Here is a 22,763-nt window from a genome sequence, read left to right as displayed (position 1 = left end):
AACTAGGGGCAGTGCAACCAGTGTTGGTTTATTTAATCAATGTTTTATATTTGTTTCCTCCCTTTGCCTACAATGTTGCCCGGTTTCATAAGGGCATTTTCTGAAGAACAGCTGTTTCTTTGACTGTCAACACTTTCGTTTGCGGTGCCACATAAAGGTGGAGCCTTCATCTCACTGTACATGCACATCAAAAACCTGATGTTTGCCTTTGGAGGAACTTTTGCTCTGCAGAGGGAAGTTGTTTGATGGCTTGGGCAGATCTCAATATCAGGAAATTATGATATTTGCTATTGACTGAACAATGATTTACAAAGGAGTGCCTGAATATATTTGTTGTCTGATATCCTGACAGCCTTCTGATTATTCACTGTGGAAAGTAAGAAATGAACTGCCTTAATGAAATGAAAACATTTTTTAAAAAAATATATTTAGCAAGGTGTTTTATATCATTATATAAATGTACCATAATTTGGAAATGCATGCATTCATTTGAGTTTGCAAACCGAATTGCAAATGCATATTATAATCACTTTATGTTTATATGTTTACTCTATTACTGTATAATTTCCTTTTATTTTCCCATGCTTTGATTAAATATATATATATATATATATATATATATATATATATATGTATATATGTATATATATATATATATATGTATATATATGTATATATGTATATATATATATATATATATATATATATCTATAAAACATACTGAACGTAGAATGAAAAAAGTTTGTGCTGTATTACATTATTAGATGTATTTTGCAATATTTCCTTCTTAATGAAAATTCATGTCAGGGTTAGGTTTTTTTTGGGTGTAGTTAGAGTACATATGATAGAGGTGAAACTGCCAGCCAGTTAAAAGGTTAAAAAAAAAAAAAATAATAATATATATATATATATATATATATATATATATATATATATATATATATCAACATTTTTCTTTTGTTAATGAATTGTAGTAATTCTAGTGTGATGTCATATAATTTTATATTAATTATGTATATTTAGGATACATAAATTATATATTATTATTTTATTTTATTTGTACAAATTTTAAATTAAAAATTTTATGATTGTGATTATTTTTATTATTAACTTAATATTTGTCTAAACCCTGTCCATATGAATTTTATTTGTTATATTGTTTAATTTCTTCTTATTATTATTATTTTGATATTTTAAAAAAATGGTTTAATTTGTTTTTTTTAAATCAGCATCAAATCCTGTCCTTATAACTATTTTTACAACTAAACAACAACCAGAAATTACTTTTGGTTTTCCCTTCAGTTTATTTAATTTATTTTATTTAAAACATTTATTATTTATTATAAACATTTACTATTTATTAAATGTATTATGTATTTATTATTTTATTAATTTATTTGATTTAAAAAGGTAAAATTCACATTCACAATTGCTTTTCAGTGCTTCAGCCATATGTTTTTCTTTTTCTTTTTTAATTTTTATTTAATTTTTATTTATTTTTTTAAAATAAAATAATTACTATTAAATAGTTGAAAAACTCTTCTTTTCTTGTTATCATTTGGCTTGTTTCAACGTTAGGATTAACATTACATTAATGCCATATAATTTTATATAAATTATGTATATTTAGGATACATAAATGAGCAGCTTCTGCTATACATTCTGCTATAAACATAAAAGCTTTCCATGATTTATGAAAATCTAAAATGAATGAATTAATAAATCATCCTACTAGTTGTCCATCCTATTCCATCTCATCTCCTTCAAGCTATTTCTCGTGCATTTGTATCTGCACTCTTCATACAGGTGTTTTCCCCTCTACATTTAAACAAGCCCGTATAACCCCCCTACTTAAGAAACCCACCCTTAACCCATCTCTACTGGAGAACTACAGACCGGTTTCCCTTCTTCCTTTCATTGCAAAAACACTTGAACGAGCTGTGTTCAGAGAACAACCTTCTGGACAGCAACCAGTCTGGTATCAGAAGTGGACATTCAGCTGAGACTGCCTTGCTTTCAGTTGTTGAAGCCCTAAGACTGGCAAGAGCGGATTCCAAATCTTAAATACTTATCTTGCTGGATCTGTCCGCTGCTTTTGACGTGGTAACCACCATCATCCTGTCAACCCTATTGGTAAAGGGCATCTCAGGACCCGCACTCAGTGGTTTGAGTCTTACCTCTCAGACAGGTCCTTCAAGGTATCTTAGAAAGGTGAGGTATCCAAGTCGCAACATCTAACTACTGGGGTACCTCAGGGCTCAGTTTTTGGACCACTTCTATTCTCTGTCTACATGGCATCACTAGGTTCTGTCATTCAGAAACATGGTTTTTTATATCACTGCTATGCTGATGACACTCAACTCTACCTCTCATTCCAACCGACGATAGCTGGTTGTGTCTCAGCTTGTCTGACAGACATTTTTTGCTGGATGAAGGAACATCATCTGCAACTCATCCTTGCCGAGACAGAACTGCTTGTGGTTCCACCAAACCCATCATTTCATCACAATTTCAACATCCAGTTAGGCACATCAACCATAACTCCTTCAAAAACAGCCCAACAGATCACATTGCAATGCTCGTTTGGCAGGTCTTCCTTCCAGTTCTATCAAACCTTTACAATTAATCCAGAATGCAGCTGCAAGATTAATTTTAACGATCCGAAAAGAACGCACGTCACACCTTTCTTCATCAATTTGCACTGGCTACCAATAGCTGCTCGCATAAACTTCAAGGCATTAATGTTTGCCTACAAATTGCCTACAAACAGACCTTCACATTAAATGTACCCTCCTAGTGGAATGACCTACCCAACTCAGTCCTTAGCCATCAGTGTTGGGGAAAGTTACTTTTAAAGTAATTTAATTTAAAGTAAATTATGTTACTTAGTTACTTTTTTGGAAAGTAATGCATTACGCTACTTTTGCGTTACTTTTTAAATCTGGGCAGGGCTTGCTTCTTTGTTTTTAAAGGGGTCATCGGATGCCCATTTTCCACAAGTTGATATGATTCTTTAGGGTCTTAATGAAAAGTCTATAATAGGACTAGTAAGTGTAACTAGTAGTGTAAAACAACACCCTTTTTAACCTGCCAAAATCAGCTCTGCAAAAATAATCCCATTCTGGTCGAGGCTGCTTTAAATGCAAATGAGTTCTGCTTGCCCCGCCCCTCTCTTTTCTCTGTGGAGTGACGAGCCTGTTTACTTTAGTCGCGTTTAGCCGCTAAACTTGCTTACTAGCACATTATTAGGAAAGGCGATCACAAAGATTTATAAAAAAAAACACTTATACTGGATCACGAATGATTTGCGTGAACATAGACGGATTATGTGGATCAGGAGGCGCATTCCCTTCACAAACAAACGTAATCCACTGCATCTTCAGCAGCTCAGATGTCGGGAGTAAATGACGATCACTACGTTCATTATTACAACCAGCAACACAACAACTCAATCGCTCAATTCTTGTTTAACTTACATCCCTGCTCCAGCATCAAAACATGGAGATAGGACTGTTACAACTGATCTTAGGTAAGATGCTAATGTCAGTCAACTATTGTGGGAGCTGCCTCTGTGTGTGTGACGTAACAACAACAGGCATCTGAGAATGGCTTGATTTAAAAAAGGGGATATTATTTTTACAGATTAATTAAAAACCACTGCATGGATTTTTATCATTATAGGGTAGATTTGTACATACACTGCCAACACACATGAATGTTCAAACAACATGTAAAAGTGAACTTAGCATCCGATGACCCCTTTAATATAAAACAACTCTAATGTAAAAGCCTGTTTACACCAAAAGTGAAATGAATTCACCTCAGGCTGAAAGAAAAGTACATTTATGCAGGAGATCACTCTTCAGCTATAAAAAAAAAAAAAAATTAAGCACAAATTTTAGTTTATCTAAAGTAATTTTTGCTTATTAGTATGGCTGAATTGCATCATCAAAGGTCAGCAGCAAAGACACTGGTTAATAAAATGCTATTAAATACATAAAGAGTATTTGTTTTATTTAAAGGGGTCATCGGATGCTAAGTTCACTTTTACATGTTATTTGAACATTAATATGTGTTGGCAGTGCATGTACAAATCTACCCTATAATGATAAAATCCATGCAGTGGTTTTTAATTTAAAAAAAAAATCTATTTATTTATTTATTTATAACAAAAAAACAAAAAAAGCCTCTAACACTAGTTTGCTTTTTCTTTTATTATATAATTATAAAAAACCTTGCTACGTGTACTGCGTTAGGCTAACTGAGATAGTTGATTTTGATTGCTTCCATTGTCCTCTTTTGTAAGTTGTTTTGGATAAAAGCGTCTGCTAAATGTCTAAATGTAAATGTAAATATTTCATTTTTGGACTAACTAAGGTCCACATGGTCAAGCATACCCATATATATGAAAAAATATCCATAAATGTATTTTATTTATTTATTTTATTATTATTTTTAAAGGTATTTACTTTTTAGCATCATGTTAGTCTAAATCCTGTCTGTAATAATTTAGTTATTTTTACAGCAACAAAACAACAATCCAAAAACTTACATTGCTACCATTTGCTGTGCCCTCAGTAATATTTTTATTTTTATTTTATTTTTTAATTTAATTTAACCTCTTAACTGTCACCCGTTCCCTCAGTGGGATGCCTACGTTTACCATATTACAAATAAATCCTAATCTAATCATGACCAACTATATGAAGAGTTCAGATGCAAAACCAGCTAAAAGCCATCTCGGTCAAAAATGAGATAATGATACTGAGAGAATGCTCTCGACACATATTATACATCCATCAAATACTTTTTCTTCAAACTCGCTAAAATACCAGCCTCAGCCCAATCAGAAGTACCGGTACTTACATAGAAACCTATACATCGGAGCCTGATAAAAATGCATTTTTTAAAGAAAGACGTCAGATGGATTTAGCTGGGTTTGCATCTGAACTCTACATATATCGTTGGAAAGGTCTAAGACTCCTAAACAGATGTTACAAATGTTACAAATTATGTAGGAAAAGTAACAAATTAATATATGTCAAGAGTGCACCTCAAAAATCTACATCATAACATGAGTTCTGACCTTTGTCACAAAAGACTTTCTTTGTTGCCTTTTTCCATATCACACTTTAGAAATCATAAGAAATTATACATCAGTTGAAAACGTAAAATCTCAAAACTCATCCTTTGAAAGCTATTTTAAAATCAGACATTGCATTACCATGAAAAATGTACATCAAAATCATATTACAAAATGTTTTAATTCGTGAATTAGAAAAATATAAGTTTGGATAGTGCATTTGCGTTCATGTGTTGTGACAGTTAAAGGGTTAATATAATTGTATTATTTTATTTTATTCTTAATTTTTAATTTAATTGAAATACTGTAATATCTTTAGATGACAAATGATTTTTGGATGAACTAATCATTTTTCTAAAGGTCCACGGGGTTAACCTGAAAAAAACCTGGCTATGCATGACATCACATTTCTCAGTCTTTCACAAGAAAAGGACCAGGATATGAATGCTGGCAGATGGTTAATGGTCAGTTTGTTTTTATTCACGAAAGCACAGGTGGCATTCAGGAGCTGGAGACACACCTGTGTACCTGCAAAGATGCTGAACGTCAAATTATCTGCATCACAGACAGGATGTTTAAATCTTACACGCAATAATATACGTGAGCACTCAAGATGTACTGGCATGTTGCCGCAAACTTGATGGAAAATTTGATTCATATAACACATTTATGATCATATCCTACTTGAAAAATCCAGAAATCTACTTAAGACTAGTTATTTACACGAGACCATTAGTATTTATCTCATTCTCCATATCAGCTGCTAAATGGTTTATTAATCATGTACTGTATGTTTATTTTGCAGGTTTTAGCAGTACTAATCCTAATCATACATGTACACAGAAACTGTAAAGAAGCTATTAATGACATCTTATCAAACATCGTTTAGAGGAACTGCCGCCCTCACACGCACACACACACACACACACACACACACACACACATGCCACCACTGAACTTTTGTAATAGCAGGTTGACTTTTTTTCTGTAACACACACCAAAGCTGACAGATCCTCCCTACAGGGTGGGGAGAGAAAGGTGAATGAGAAATGATATAAAAGAGGGTATAAAAACAAATCCAACAGTACTGGAGCTCTATCTGTAGACCTCACTCACCTCCCACCATGGAGTGGAGAACATCTACAGTATGCATACTGCTACTGGCGCTAACCGGCATTCAGGTTGATTCAAAGATGGGTAAGAATTAACTTTCAGTGAAAAAACTCATTTTATTTTATTTTATTTTATACAAACTCTAAAAGCTTTTGATGATAAATATTTAATTTTTGGATTAATTATTTATTTTTCTAAAGATCCACAGGGTCAAGCATGACCATATTTGAATATATATCCATAAATGCATGTTTAATTTAATTTAATTTAATTTAATTTAATTTATAAATACTCTTAAAGCTTTCGATGATAAATAGTTCATTTCTGGATTAATTATTTATTTTTCTAAAGGTGCACAGGGTCAAGCATGCCCATATTTGAATATATATATATCCATAAATGCATATTTTACTTTTTTTAATTTAATTTAATTTAATTTAATTTAATTTAATTTTAAAAATGTTATTTATTTATTATTAGCATAATATCTGTCTAAACCCTGTCCATATGAATTTTTATTTTATATATATTTTTTTAATTAAAAATGTTTAAAAAAGGTTTAATTTATTTATTTATTTTGGTTGAAAAATGGCAAAAATTGGTTTAATCAGCACCACATTGTTTAAAGTTTTGTTTTATGTTCAACAGAATTCAATATATGAAATTTTAAATGTGTTATGTGTTTATGTACATCAGTTTAAAAAACACATATTCACACATTTCCCGAGGAATGTAACCTAGACCATTCCACTGATGGTGCTAAAAAATCAATTAAATAAATTTATCTTGTCTAATAGTGTGACAGTATCTGAAACAGTATCTGTATCAGCTTTTGGAACATAAAAAACGGGAACCAACCAGCTGATGACAGTTTTGAAGATCATAGTTTCATCACCTGGATCTGATGCTATCAGTGGCATTGATGACTTGCTTAAGAAGTTACTAAATATTTTTAAGTTGTGAAAAAAATGATGACATTCAAAAGCAGTGGACTTCCCTTCATGATAACTGGAAATTTCGCAGATCCACCTGTTTTTTTAGTAGTGACTAAAATCGGGAATTAACAATATGAGTAAAATTCCTGAATTTTAATCAAATTTGCAAACAGAAAGCATAATTGTAACTGGAAGTAGAATTTAAGGACATTTAATTTAAACGTAGGTTAAATAAATTCTGTAAGTGTAAATTTTAATGATAGACGTTCTCATACACACTTACATTACATGAGTAATCAAAGTTTGAAATGCCTCTTAAAAAAATTGTAATTCATATTAATTAAATGACCTCTCACTTTACAGTCTGTGGTAGAAGATTTTCTCAAAATTTTCTAAAACAAGTCAAACTTTTCGCTTTTATTTCTACTTTTTTTGCAGTCTATCCCAGCAACCATGTCAACAACATCTGTAGCATGTGGGGAAACTTCCACTTCAAGACATTCGATGGAGACGTCTATCAGTTCCTGGGCATGTGCGAGTACAACCTGGTGTCCGACTGCCAAAGCCTCATTCGCCAGTTCTCAGTTCACGTAAAGAGAACAGAACACATCACTGGCCCAAAGATCAGCAGAGTGTCGATTACCATCAATGAAATTGGCATTGAGTTGACTGAGAAACAGGTCTTAATCAACGGAGAAAAGTAAGATTCTGGGAAACTGCTGCTCAGTTGCTCTCACAGCTTTAAAAGGCTTTAAAATGCGTTGGTCAATTTTTCATTTGAATCTTTTCTCTTGTTCAGCGTAACGCTGCCTGTCCACATCGCAGGGATCCTCGTGGAAGAGAACTCAATTTACACCAAGCTCTATTCCAAAATGGGCATCACTGTCATGTGGAACAAAGAGGATGCAGTTATGGTGAGGTTATGACTCAGTATGAGCGTAAAACAGCTCAAGCTAGGTTTTCAAAAAAAGTCTGATTTAAGATTCAAAAACCTAAAATACACTAAACTTGCTTAATTCCTTTTAAGATGGACAACAGTTCAGTAACTGAGTCAGATTCATGGATAGAATTGATTAATCCAATATGAGTCATATTTTGTTAGTTAACCAGACTACATTGTTTGTGCGCTCTGTTTTTGATTCACTAAAAAGAACGAACTCATATGAGTCATTGTTAGTAAACTGGACTACACTGTTTGCTCTAAGTGTTTTTGATTCACTAAAAAGAACCGACTCATATGAATAATTTGTTATTGAATCTGAATACTATGCTTGTGCTGCATGTTTCTAATTCACTAAAAAGAACTAACTCATATGAATCATTGTCAGTAAACTGAACTACACTATTTGCGCTCTGTGTTTTTGATTCACTAAAAAGAACTCATATGAGTCATTTTTAAGTGAATCAAACCACACATCTAGTGCTGAATTTCTTTCACTAACTAAAGAGAATGAGCTATTAAAAGTCAACATATCTTTGTGAACACGTTCTTATGTTTGTTTTTAGTTTGCAGCCCGTGAAAACTATACGGTAGAACGACATGCTTTCTTTCCATGAATTTGCATTTCATGTTGTTTAATTTTATTCTTTCAATCAGTTTAGATCAAAAACTAGCATTTGAAGCTTGGGTAGAACATGATTTATTTAGTTGTTGCACTGCAGACTAATTAAAGACCCCATGAAATCAAAATGAAAGCTTTTTGGCTTTTAGTATGAATATGTTAGCCTTAACGTTTTCTATAAGCTAGTGTGCTCCAAAACAACGATACAATTCGCGTTTACAAAATATAAGCATTCTAAACTTACAGTTTCTCACTTCTGCCAATATTAATCAACGAGTTTGATGACATCACCCTGCACTTCAGCGTCTCATCAAACTTTCTGTCCAGTAAAACGCTCTCTAGAATCTGAAGCGTCCCACCCCCTACACTATAAACAGACATTGAAGCTGCGCGGCTGAGATCAGTCAGTTGTTCACAGTGTTAGTATTTTCTATAGACCATTTCGCTAGATGTAAACATACTGGTACCGATACACTTCTTGTTTCTTTTTTTTTTTTTACTTTACACAAACATCACAAAAACAACCAACATAACATTTGACTGGATGAAAATGTTACATTAGCACCTTTAAGATGTATTTGTATATGTGAAATAAAAAAAATAAATAAAAAACAAAAAAACAGGAAGCGCTTCTGGACCAGTGTTGTTTACATCTAGCGAAATGGTCTATAAGGGCAATGGAATGTAGCGCACAATGTAGGCGATAGGGAACGATTCAGACAGTGTAAATATGCTTTCGTTTGGGGTAAATGAGGTCTGGTTTCGCCTTGTGTCACGCGAACTGCGGCAGCACACACAGTCTACTCCAGACTTTGGCTCCGGTCCAGAGACGCGATTATAATTATAAAAAAGGGGCGCGGTTGCACAATATGTCCAGTCCTCTCAAATAGGTGGGACTTTACAGTAAACGGCCAGTTGAAATGGCGAAATGCATGATTGACAGATACTTCAAAAGGATGTGCTGTTTTGTACTTCGGGGTAGACGAAATAGAGGAACAGGTGTTTCTTTGGTTTCTTGGCAGTAAATTTGATGTTTGAATAGGTGAAGGAGCAGAATTTATTTATTGCTCAACATGACAGTGTTAACAAGTTTACGCCACAGGAAACCAGTAGCAGACATTTCAAGGGAGTGACTAGTCTGTGAATGATGTAGCATATTGTGCAAGATGCAGCAACATGTTTAGTGAAATGCTATATAAGGCAATGCTCTGTTGCACGCTTAAATATCTAATTTTATGAACATGGTTGTTTCCAATAGCGTTAATGTACTATTGAATACATTGTTTTGCTGATTTATGCTGTCTAAACCACGGAAAGTGTGGAAGCTGCTAAATCATATAGAGAAGGACTTAGTAAGCAGGAAAGGGAGCAATATTTTGACAGACTAAAGTTAATAGGTGGTAAAGATACATATGAGATATTAGTCTAATATTTCACCTATACCTGACCAGAAATTATAAGAACAAACACGAATGTTGTCGAGATTCTTGCCCTGGAAATCCTAGTTAAGTTTGGCCAGCTATAAATGACAGTTTTTGCACTCTTCTCATTGATTTGTTTTAACTTTTGGCAGTGTATAGTATCCATTTTTTTTCCCCGGGTCCGACCAATTAATACAGCCAAAAACATGACAACAATTTATCATTTTCAGCAGCAATAATCAGCAAAATATGCAAGTTTCCTTCGGTTCAGTGGCATTGTTTACGTCCAGTGCCACCAATAAGGCAGATTGTTGACGTGTCGTGAAAACACTCTATACTCACAAAGTTCCATGTATATACCGTGGAATATATAGTAACAATTTGGTACCATAGCATTATTACATTAATGCACCATGGTACTGGTTCCAAGGGCTGGCATTGCCCTTTTCTCACAGGACTAAACACAAATTATGTCTATTCCATATTCCAGTGTTTTGCTTGCTCTTCCAATAACATTAATACTGACATAAAGTCCAAAAATATGAAGTCAAGCGATCTAACAATGACGTTTTGTGTGGTCCTTTGTTAGGTGGAACTAGATTCCAAATATTCCAATCAGACTTGCGGACTGTGTGGTGATTTCAACGGCGTTCCAGTTTATAATGAGTTCATTGAATCCGGTAAGTCACTTTTAAAGCCTGATTTCTTACTTTTCTGTATATTGTCACTATTTGGCCAGTTATGAAGAGTATAAATGATTATTCCTCATGGATTCCTAATTTGATGAAGAATATCCAAGATCAAGTGACTGTCGTATGTATTACAGGACGGAAGGTTGGCTATGTTGAGTTTGGTAATATGCACAGAGTTCACAACCCAACACATGTCTGCGAAGATCCTTTTGAAAGCGTCGATGAGCAAAATGAGGTGGATCAATGCGAAAAGATTGTAAGTTACAGAAGAAAGTTGATCATTCCAAATTAAATTGTTGGCTAGTCCCACTGTGTCACAACAGCAACTCAGAATTCTAGTATTGTTACTTGATATGGACCTTCAAGATGTTCCATGTTCTTTTCACAACAGCGGACAGATTGTGTAGACCTTTTGGAGGATTTAAAGTGGTCTTCTTGTAACTGGGTTTTGAATCCTGAGCCGTATATCAAGGCCTGTACGAATGATTTGTGCTTGCGTCAACCTGAAGATGAAGACACCGACATCTCTGCGCTGTGTGCCACTTTGTCTGAATATTCACGTCAGTGCTCTCACGCCGGAGGAACTCCGCCGTCCTGGAGAACAGCAAACTTCTGTGGTAAGAAATACCTTGATAATTCTGGTGGAAATTATAATATTCTTCTCTCTTGAGCTCTTCCTTTGTTTTAATTTCTTATTAATAGCAGTTGTATGTCTTGTGTTCTCATGCAGCTGTGAAGTGCCCGTACAATATGGTACATTCTGAAAGCGGCTCTCCCTGTATGGACACATGCTCACACAAAGACACAAACGCACTGTGTGAGGAACACAACGTCGATGGCTGCTTCTGCCCGCCAGGTCAGTACCACTATGCATATAATATTTATTTATTAATATAAACCACTGTTCAAAAGTCTGAGCTTGGTAAGATTTTTATTCAGCAAGGATGTATTCAAGGGTTAGTTCACCCAAAAATGAAAATTCTGTCATTAATTACTCACCCTCATGTCGTTTAAAACCCTTAAGACCTTTGTTCATTTTCGGAACACAAATTAAGATATTTTGGATGAAATCCGAGAGCTTTCTGACCCTGCATAGACAGCAATGGAACTGACACGTTTAAGGTCCAGAAAGGTAGTAAGAACATCATTAAAATAGTCTATGTGACATCAGTGGTTCAGCTTTAATTTTATCAAGCTACAATAATACTTTTTGTGTGCAAAGAAAACAAACAATGGCTTTACTCGCCAATTTCTTCTCTTCCATGTCAGGTTTTTTTTAAAATACAAAACATTACAAATAATGTTTCATAATATTACTGTTTTATTGTATTTAGGGTTGAAGTCAAAAGTTTACATACACTTTGCAGAATCTGCAAAATGTTAATTATTTTATAAAATAAGAGGGATCATACAAAATGCATGTTATTTTTCATTTAGTGCTGACCTGAATAAGATATTTCACATAAAAGACGTTCACATATAGTCCACAAGAGAAAATAATAGTTGAATTTATAAAAATGACCCCGTTCAAAAGTTTACATACACTTGATTCTTAATACGGTGTTGTTACCTGAATGACCCACAGCTGTGTTTTTTTGTTTTTTTTTTGGTAATTAGTGACAGTTGTTCATGATTCCCTTGTTTGTCCTGAACAGTTAAACTGTCCCGTTCTTCAGAGAAATCCTTCAGGTCCCACAAATTCTTTGATTTTTCAGCATTTTTGTGTATTTGAACCCTTTCCAACAGTGATTCTGAGATCTGTTTTTTCACACTGAAGACAACTGAGAGACTCATATGCAACTATTACAGAATGTTCAAATGCTCACTGATGCTTTATAAGGTAACACAATGCATTACGAGTCAGGGCATGAAAACTTCTAGAATTTGAAGATCAGGGTAAATTTAACTTATTTTGTCTTCTAGGAAACACGTAGGTTTCTTCTGTAGCTTCTGAAGGGTAGTAATAAATGAAAAAAAAAAGAGAAAAATGTCCACATCTTCATTCTGTTCAAAAGTTTACAACCCTGGCTCTTAATGCATTGTTTTTCCTTCTGGAGCCTCAGTGAGCATCTCAGTGAGTCCCTCAGTTGTCCTTAGTGTGAAAAGGTGGATCTCAAAATCATACAGTCATTGTTGGAAAGGGTTCAAATACACAAAAATGCTGAAAAACCAAAGAATTTGTGAGGATTTTTTCTGAAGAACAGTGCATGTAAACATCTTTCACATGAAATATCTTATTCAGGTCTGTACTAAATAAAAAATAACATGCATTTTGTATGATCCCTCTTATTTTGGTAAAATAATTAACATTTTGCAGATTCTGCAAGATGTATGTTTTGACTTCAACTGTATTTCTTAAATACCACATAAAGTTGATATTGATGCATTGTATCTTTGTTATAGGAACTGTGTTTGATGACATCTCAAACACGGGCTGCATCTCACCACAGAAGTGTCAGTGCAAACATGACCGCATCTACAACACAGGAGAGATTCTGCGCAAAGATGATGAACAATGGTAATACATTTTACTCAGTTCTCCTCATATTCCTATTATGGATATGCATGGCGCAATCCCAGTGCATTCTGTGTCCTTTCATGTATTTTACCACTCAAATAGGAGAAAAATATTAGTATTCATCGATATTACTATTAACTGCATATGCCAGACAGCATGCTAAATTATGATGCCACTGAATAGGAAAAATGGCAATTTTATAATTATATGGAAACATCAGAACTGTGAAAACTTAATTGTTTTCTGTGTCTGTTTGCAATCATTTTGTGTAATTCAGTACATGTAAGGAGGGAAACTGGATCTGTAGAAGTATTCCCAGCCCTGGCCTGTGCGCAGTAGAGGAAGGATCTCACTTCACCACCTTTGACGGGAAAGAATTCACTTTCCACGGAGACTGCAACTATGTGCTTTCAAAAGTAAGCCTGTTTTAGTTACTAACTACACCTTCTGTAATTGTTAAGACATGTTGCTAAGATTTATGTTTGTAGAATATGTGAAATTCATAATAAATGTCAACATTTGTGTTTTTGTAGGACTGTGCGGAGTTCAAGTTCACCGTACTGGGTCAGGTTGTTCCTTGTTTTAGTCAAGAAACTGACACCTGTTTAAAGTCTGTTGTGGTGCTGTTCAACAACGACATGAAAAATGTGCGTACACCTCTTCCATAATCTTCTTTTTTTTGAGTAATGAGATGCACATAGTACAGTACTGTTCAAAAGTTTAAGGACAGGAAGATTTTGAAAATGTTTGTCTTCAGTGTCACCTGATTCTTCATAAATCATTCTAATATGTTGATTTCATGCTGAAGAAACATTTCTTATTATTAATGCTGAAAACAGTTTAACAGTTTTTCGGAAACCAAAAACGGAATACAAAAACATCATTTATATTAAAAACTTTTGTAATGTAATAAATGACTTTACTGTCATTTTTATTCAATTTAATGTGTGCTTGGTTAATGAAAGTATTCATTTCTTTAAAAAAATATAAAAAATATATATCTTAGTAGCGTAACTTGTGCAAAATAAAACAATGACGGTGCGCTTTCTTCTTCAGCCTCTGATTATCAAAGCTGACAGAACGGTACAACACAATGCAGAAGTTTCACTTCCTTACATGACAGGTGAGGGAGAAGCACAGTATTTCTTTTCTGTGTTTTCAAGCCACTGAGCTAAAAATATATATGAAGTGTTTCTCAAACACTTTTTCTCTCAGCTGACTTCACGGTGTTCATGCCATCATCGTTTCACATCATACTTCAGACCACCTTTGGGCTGCAGGTGCAGGTACAGCTGGTGCCTCTTATGCAGGTGTACATCACCGTGGACAAAAGCTTCCAGGGCAAGACTTGTGGTGAGACTTTTGTCTTAAAAAGCATGAAAAACATGTAAATTGAATAAAGTGAATCCATCGTGATGGCCAATGATGTGCGATTTGTGTTTGTGTTTATGCAGGTATCTGTGGAAATTTTAACAAAGTGCTATTAGATGAACTGATGACCCCTCAGGGAGTGGTGGAGGGTACACCGGTTTCCTTCGCAAATTCCTGGAAAGCCCAGTCCAACTGCCCTGACCGTACTGAGAGAATGGACGACCCCTGTTCATACAGCAGTGACAGCGGTGAGAGACTATTTGCTTCCAAAGTCAGTGTGGTGAAGTCAGGGCGGTTTTTTATTTTATATTTGTGTTGTTGTATACATCTACAAAAGGGTTTAGAAGGGCACAAATTAATTTTAGGATAGTAATAGAACAGGAAGCTATCAGGAGCAGTAGTGCCTCATCAACAGGTGTCAGTATTCTTCCAATACTGTTGCATTAACCAGTATTTCTACATAAAATTACTTGGTGCCCATGTTTTGATAGTATATCTGTTCATTTATGCATTTTGCTATAGGAGATTCACTTAAAATACCATATTTTATCATGCTTTTAGAGCACTTCGCTGAGCACTGGTGTTCCAAGATGAAGGACAAGATGAGCATCTTTGCCAAATGTCACGCCACTGTCAATCCAGACAGCTACTACAAAGTATGATCTGAAACAGTAGCAGATTATAGAGAGACAAGTAGCATTTTCTTAACTTTTTGCAACTAAGCATTTTATATTTTTTATATTGTATTATAGCATTTATTAATATTTTAATTAATATTTTGAATGTTCAGATTTAGTTTTAAATTTAGTAATTTTATGTGCTTTTATTTATTTTTATTAAAATTTTTAAAATAATTACCTTCAAATTGATGACAAATTGAATGCAAATTATCCCAGCTTCCACAGTATGTAGCGATACAACATGTCTATTTGCTTTTTAGAGATGCAAATACTCCACCTGTAGCTGTGAGAAGAGTGAGGAGTGTATGTGTGCTGTGTTCTCCTCGTACGCCCAGGCCTGCGCGGCTAAAGGAATAGTCCTCCAAGCCTGGAGAGAAGTCGTGTGTGGTAAGATGGCTAAAAAAATGGTTGAACCAAAAGTCTTTTTTTCCACTAACAACGAAATGCATTTAATTTTGTAAAGGTTTTACATCTAGGATTAGAGGTAAATATTTTCCAGAGAATATTTTCATAGTTTATTTTTAGTACAATGATAATACAAGCTGATGCCAACTTCACGTGTTTATAATATAATGCTTACCATTTTTCACACACTATAAAAGTATATAAAAAAAATATAGCTGCCTTTATATTTTAAGAAGGGCATCCTTCACAAGTGGGATTATCATACAGTGCATTGCGAAAGTATTCTAACCCCTTCATTTTTTTTTTCACGTTTTGTTGCAGCCTTGTGTTTTTTTCCCACATCAATTTACACTCCATACACCATAATGGCAAAGCAAAAAAACAGATTTGTGACAACTTTATTAAAGCAAATTTATTACAAATAAAACACTGAAATAAGTATATTGCATAAGTATTCACACCCTTAACTCAGTACTTAGTCAAAGCACCTTCACAGCCTCAAGTCTTTTTGGGTACGGTGCGACAATCTTTGCACATCTGCATTTGGCAGTTATCATGCCATTCTTTGCCTCACCTCTCAAGCTCTGTCAGCTTGGATGGGGGCTGGCAGACATTTTCAAGTTTCTCCAGAAATATTTGATTGCGTTCAAGTCAAGGCTCTGGCTGGGCCACTCAAGGACATTCACAGAGTTGTCTCTAAGCCACTCTTGCTGTGTGCTTAGGGTCATTGTACTGTTGGAAGGTGAAGCATACACGAGGCTTGGAATTGCAGTTCATCAGACCAGATAATCTTGTTTCTCACAATCTGATGGTCCTTTTTTTCCAAATTCCAAGTGAGTTTTCATATGTCTTCACTGAGGAGAGGATTGAGTTCGGCCACACCGCCATAAAGACCATCAGCTTCATGGTCACCAGTATAACCAAGCCCCTTCTCCATCAATTGCTCAGTTTGGCCAGAAGGCCAGCTCTAGGAAGGGTCCTAAACTTCAATGAAGCAGAATTTTTTTCTGAACTTTTCTTGAGCCTTGACGCAAGCCTGTTTCTGAGGTCTACAGGCAGTTATTTTGACCTCAGAGCTTGGTTTTTGCTCTGATATGCATTTTCAGCTGTTAGACCTTTCCGAATTATACTCATTCAAATGAATTTGTCACAGTTTAACTCTACCCGAAGTGTAATAGCGTCTATAAGCGATATGAGTGCTCCTGAACTACATTTTAAGTGTCCCAGAAAAGGGTATGAATACTTTTGCACTGAAATCATCAAATTTGCATAGTGTCATTATGGTGTATGAAATGTAGATTGATGTGGAAAAAAAGTAATTTGAAGCAGTTTAACATAAGGCTGCAACATAACAGTACATGAAAAAATACGGAGGGGTGTGTCAAAAAGTTTGAAAACCCCTTATCTAACCTGGAAGAGTAGAAGAATGCTTTTATAATTTTGCTACATGCATCTTTATGACACAGTTCCCTTTCAAACTGATCCCCACAGAAAAGTATACAGAGAGTTGTCCGGCCTCGCAGAACTACTCGTATCAGCTTCAGAGCTGCCAGCGTACCTGTCTGTCTCTGGCCTCTGAGCGCCAAAGCTGCAGAGATGACTTTGTACCTGTTGACGGGTGCGCATGTCCAGATGGACTCTACGAGGATGAGAATGGACTGTGTGTACCTATGGAAAAATGTGCATGTTACCACAACGGACAGAAAATCAATCCTGGCAAGTCTATCACCATAAGGGAAGAACACTGGTAAGTGAATGATAATGTTAATATTAGTGCACTAGTTATAAAATAACTTTACCAACTATGAAATTATTAGACAGTTTGACAGTTTGATCTTATTTTTCTGTCCAGTGTTTGCACGAATGGAAAATTTCACTGTCATTCCTGGAAAGCCAGAATTCAAGGTATGAAAAAGTATTTTCATTTACTGTAGTAACTGTACAGTGAAAATACCTGGCTAACCAAGGTTTTGATAACTAAGAAATAGCAGTCTTTAAATACTGTGTCTAATATAAAAACTACATGAATGATGCAGCATCTGTGTCTGATATCTTTCGCAGGATGTTCCTTTCCAAGGGTTTTCTTCAACTGCAGTACAGCAGCCCCAGATGAGCATGGATTGGAGTGTGCAAATACTTGTTTGCAACAGGATGTTGACTGTGTGAGTCTGTAGATTCCCCTTCTTTTTCTTTCCCAAAGTCTATCTTTTGCTGATGGTGTTATCAGTGTGGATAACTGCATTTTGCTTGTACATAATGTTTTCTTCCCTTCTTTCCAGTTCTCACTGGACTGTCAGTCTGGCTGCCAGTGTCCCCTTGGTTTGTTGGATGATGGCAGAGGACATTGCGTTAAACTGGATCACTGCCCATGTAAACATGATGGACAGTTTTATGCACGAGGAGCTGAGATAAGCAAGGACTGCAATAAATGGTCTGTAAAACCAGTGCTGTTTTAGTACCATTAATATACTATAGTAGTTTTTATTGATATTTTGCATTAGTTTCTATTTTATTTTATTTTATTTTATTTTATTTATTTTCATTTTTATTTTATTGATTAAAGTATTAGTAATTTTGCATGTCATTTTAATATTTTTTTTAAACTACCTTTTAAAAATTGTTTTTATTAATTTTTATTTTAGTGTTTTTAGTACTTCAGGTTAAACTGTGCACATTATAAATGTTGCAACTATCTGCCTTTATATTTACAGCACTTGCAATCAAGGGAAATGGCATTGTACACAAAAAAAGTGTCCAGGCATATGCACCATATACGGCAGCGGACATTATGTAACTTTCGATCAGCAAAGATTTGGCTTCAGGGGAGACTGCAGTTATATTGCTGTTCAGGTATGCTTATTTGGTCAGAGGCTTTATTTAAATAAAATGACAAATAAAGCTCTTCCTTCAGGAGGCAACAAGTCACATTCTCTTGTTTCATAGGACAAGTGTGGAAATAAAACTGGCAGGTTTTATGTGATTACTGAGAATATGCCTTGTGGAACAACAGGAACCACATGTTCAAAGGCTGTCAGGATACTTTTGGGGGTAAGGCCACAGGCGTAGGTCTTCTGCTATGCAGTTTTATGTTTACATTCAATACTCAAAGGGTCATGAAATAGTAAAGCTAACTGTTCAGCATGTTAATGTAATTGTTATGTGTGGTATCTCTCACACAGAGGACTATGCTGCTGCTTTCTGATGGGACTGTAACAGCCACTGATACTGGAAGCGGTCCAAATTTCAAGTACAGTGAGAGAAACATTGGGATGTACCTTGTCATTGATGCTAACATCGGACTGACAATTTTGTGGGACCGCAAAACCACTGTCCGCGCCATTCTGCAACCTCACTACAGGGTGAGTTGAAGTCATGATTCATGATCTGCAATATTTTCATGTCTTAAACTGACACTTTACAACAATCTCTGAATTTGATTGATTGATTGATTGATTTTTTTTTTTTTTTTTTGACAGGGACACGTTTGTGGCTTGTGTGGAAATTTCAATGAAAATGGAAAAGATGACTTTACCACTCAGGGAAATTTGCCAACTACAGATATCATGGAATTTGTGGATAGCTGGAAAGTGTTAAGCACTTGCCCTGCTGCAAAACCAGACATCAACCCATGCATTGCGACTCCCAATCGTCTGACATGGGCAAAAATACAATGTAGCATCATAAAGTCAGTTACGTTCAAAGACTGCCATAGCAAGGTACAGTTGCAAAGACTTTTGAGTCAATAAATGAAGTTCACTATAATGTGGTATACAAGAATCCAACATATTTTTTAAGGATGGAAATACATGTTTCCACAGGTGGATCCGAACCCATATTATGAGAACTGTGTGAGGGACTCATGCGCATGCGATGCAGGTGGAGACTGTGAGTGCTTCTGTACAGCTGTTGCAGCTTATGCGCAAGCCTGCAATGAGGAAGGTGTTTGTGTGAACTGGAGATCACCTGAGATCTGCCGTAAGTATCTTTAATTCTAGTGCATGTCTTAAATCTGTAATCTTTGAATTTCATTTTTATGTGTTTCACAAAAAAAAAAAAAAAATAATAATAATATGAATGAATTGATTGCTTGAAGAGATGTCTTTCTTTCAACAGTGTACTTCAGTTTTGTTGTATTCCATTTAGTTTGCTTCTACACATTCATGCTTATATTCATGTTTCCCTAATAGCTGTGTACTGTGACTACTACAATGATCACGAAGAATGCATATGGCATTACCATCCTTGTCATGAAACTTGCTACAAAACCTGTCTCAACCCTGATGGTATATGCAATAACACTTTGCCCCCCATGGAAGGTGAGTTGTCATCTTGTGCATGGTAGCTTGCCTTTTTGAAGTAATCACACTGGATATTTTTGGTGTGATAAACTGGGATTAAAAATGGCTCAAGGACTTTTTGGTGGTGTTTTTTGTTGTATTGTAAAAGCATTATTTTTAATTTCTGGTATCTAGTTAAGTTCTGGTAACTAGTTAATGTTTTAAGAATGTAAACTCTATCTCTTACTTCTCTTTCTTAAACACTTTCTATTTCAAAAACAACTCTGCAATCTGCAGGGAAAGACAATATCTGTACATTAAGCATTTATTCCTCCATAACAGCCCTTTACGGGCAATGTTAAGGAAGTTTAACATTGCTTAATGTATTAAGTCACTGTTTTTGGAGGATCAAAGCACCATAAGTAGCCTGCTGTGTACAGACATATGGTTTTTGAGTTTTACTATAGACGTTTTCCTATAGAAGAACCATTAATCAAAAGGCACTGAATACTTAATGTACTAGACATCTAATTGTTAAACAGATACAGACAGACAGATGGTTGAGCACAGAAAAGTTTTATATTAAGCAGTAGTAAAAAGTTTCCTTAAGAGCATGACAAATATTGCATTTTTCTATGGATTAGGGCAGTTCGGTAGTTGGCAATATAAACATTTATTTATGTTAATATAAACATTTATTAATGTTTATGTATTCATTTATTTATTTATTTATTGCAGGATGTTATCCAAAATGTCCAGACAATGAGCCTATTTTTGATGAGGAAACTCAGACCTGTGTGAAGGAATGTCAAAACATGACAACACCACAACCTCCCACACCTACTGCAACAACAACATCATTTACCCCATCATCTACCCCTATACTGACAACTACCACAAAGCTGCCTACAACACCACCAACACCAGAAACTCCCACATCAACTACCCCTATACCAACAACCACCACAAAGCCGCCTACAACAACACCACCACCAGAAACTCCCACATCAACTACCACACCTTGTGAGTGTATATGGATATCTGACTGGATTAATGTGTATCATCCTGCATTAGGGGGAGGAAATGACTTGGAGACTTATGAAAACATTGCAGCAAGTGGAATAAAAATCTGTAAACAGCCAATAAAAATTGAATGTAGAGCTGCGAGCAGCCCTGACATGAGCTTTGAAGATTTTATTCAGTCATCAAACCAAGTTGCCCAATGCAATGTTTCAAATGGATTAGTGTGTAAGAAAGCAGAACAAACTCACCGCCCCTATAAATGTTTTGATTATGAAATACGAGTTCACTGCTGTATACCTTGTATAGATACAACAACTACCCCTATAACAACACCACCACCAGAAACTCCATCAACTACCCCTATATCGACAACCACCACAAAGCCGCCTACAACAACACCACTAGAAACTCCCACATCAACTACTTCTATACCGACAACCACCACAAAGCCGCCTACAACAACACCACCAGAAACTCCCACATCAACTACTTCTATACCGACAACCACCACAAAGCCGCCTACAACAACACCACTAGAAACTCCCACATCAACTACTTCTATACCGACAACCACCACAAAGCCGCCTACAACAACACCACCAGAAACTCCCACATCAACTACCCCTATAACGACAACCACCACAAAGCCGCCTACAACAACAACACCACTAGAAACTTCCTCATCAACTACTTCTATACCGACAACCACCACAAAGCCGCCTACAACAACACCACCACCAGAAACTCCCACATCAACTACCCCTATACCAACAACCACCACAAAGCCACCTACAACGACACCACCACTAGAAACTTCCTCATCAACTACTTCTATACCAACAGCCACCACAAAGCCGCCTACAACAACACCACCACCAGAAACTCCCACATCAACTACCCCTATATCGACAACCACCACAAAGCCGCCTACAACAACACCACTAGAAACTCCCACATCAACTACTTCTATACCGACAACCACCACAAAGCCACCTACAACAACACCACCACCAGAAACTCCCACATCAACTACCCCTATAACGACAACCACCACAAAGCCGTCTCCATCAACTACCCCTATACCGACAACCACCACAAAGCCGCCTACAACAACAGAATCATCCACATCCCCTACCCCTATACCAACAACTACTACAAGGCCTTCTACAACACCTACCACATCAGCTACCTCTACCTCAACAAAGTATGAAACAACGACTGAAACGTTAATTGTTAGTACTGTAGAAACAACAACTGCTTCAGAGCTAACACAAAGCCAAATTGTTATTAATACAACCACATCATCTACCACAACACAATCAGCTACCACAAAGTCTACTATAACAACATCAGGAACACCAGAACCTACCACATCATCTACTCCTACACACCAATCACAACAACTCCTGAAACAACTACAACAACAGAGACTTCCACAATCACAACAACTCTCTGAAACAACTACAACAACAGAGACTTCCACAATCACAACAACTCCTGAAACAACTACTTCCACAATCACAACAACTCCTGAAACAACAACAGAGACTTCCACAATCACAACAACTCCTGAAACAACTACAACAACAGACAATCAATCAACAACTCCTGAAACAACTACAACAGAGACTTCCACAATCACAACAACTCCTGAAACAACTACAACAACAGAGACTTCCAATC

General features: G+C 35.7%; 1 protein-coding gene across 1 annotated transcript in view; it reads left to right on the top strand.

The window, feature by feature from the left end:
• Positions 1-6,182: 6,182 nt before the first annotated feature.
• Positions 6,183-22,763, top strand: part of LOC127156246 (mucin-2-like) — a 29,695-nt gene continuing 13,114 nt past the window's right edge. Inside the window, 27 exon segments of the mRNA XM_051098992.1 lie at positions 6,183-6,280; positions 7,570-7,831; positions 7,931-8,045; positions 10,704-10,794; positions 10,941-11,062; positions 11,198-11,423; positions 11,537-11,662; positions 13,210-13,324; positions 13,602-13,740; positions 13,858-13,971; positions 14,381-14,447; positions 14,540-14,677; positions 14,779-14,943; positions 15,257-15,351; positions 15,636-15,762; positions 17,272-17,527; positions 17,633-17,685; positions 17,842-17,942; positions 18,060-18,211; positions 18,492-18,630; positions 18,724-18,828; positions 18,960-19,139; positions 19,257-19,496; positions 19,599-19,755; positions 19,968-20,096; positions 20,796-22,492; positions 22,535-22,762. Of these exon segments, the coding sequence (XP_050954949.1) occupies positions 6,208-6,280; positions 7,570-7,831; positions 7,931-8,045; positions 10,704-10,794; positions 10,941-11,062; positions 11,198-11,423; positions 11,537-11,662; positions 13,210-13,324; positions 13,602-13,740; positions 13,858-13,971; positions 14,381-14,447; positions 14,540-14,677; positions 14,779-14,943; positions 15,257-15,351; positions 15,636-15,762; positions 17,272-17,527; positions 17,633-17,685; positions 17,842-17,942; positions 18,060-18,211; positions 18,492-18,630; positions 18,724-18,828; positions 18,960-19,139; positions 19,257-19,496; positions 19,599-19,755; positions 19,968-20,096; positions 20,796-22,492; positions 22,535-22,762 (5,412 nt within the window). The 5' untranslated portion in view covers positions 6,183-6,207.

Source organism: Labeo rohita, chromosome 25 (assembly GCF_022985175.1).
Source record: "Labeo rohita strain BAU-BD-2019 chromosome 25, IGBB_LRoh.1.0, whole genome shotgun sequence".
Taxonomy (NCBI): Eukaryota; Metazoa; Chordata; class Actinopteri; order Cypriniformes; family Cyprinidae; genus Labeo; species Labeo rohita.
The sequence above is the reverse complement of the archived record's forward strand: the minus strand, read 5'-3'. Positions and strand labels throughout refer to the sequence as shown.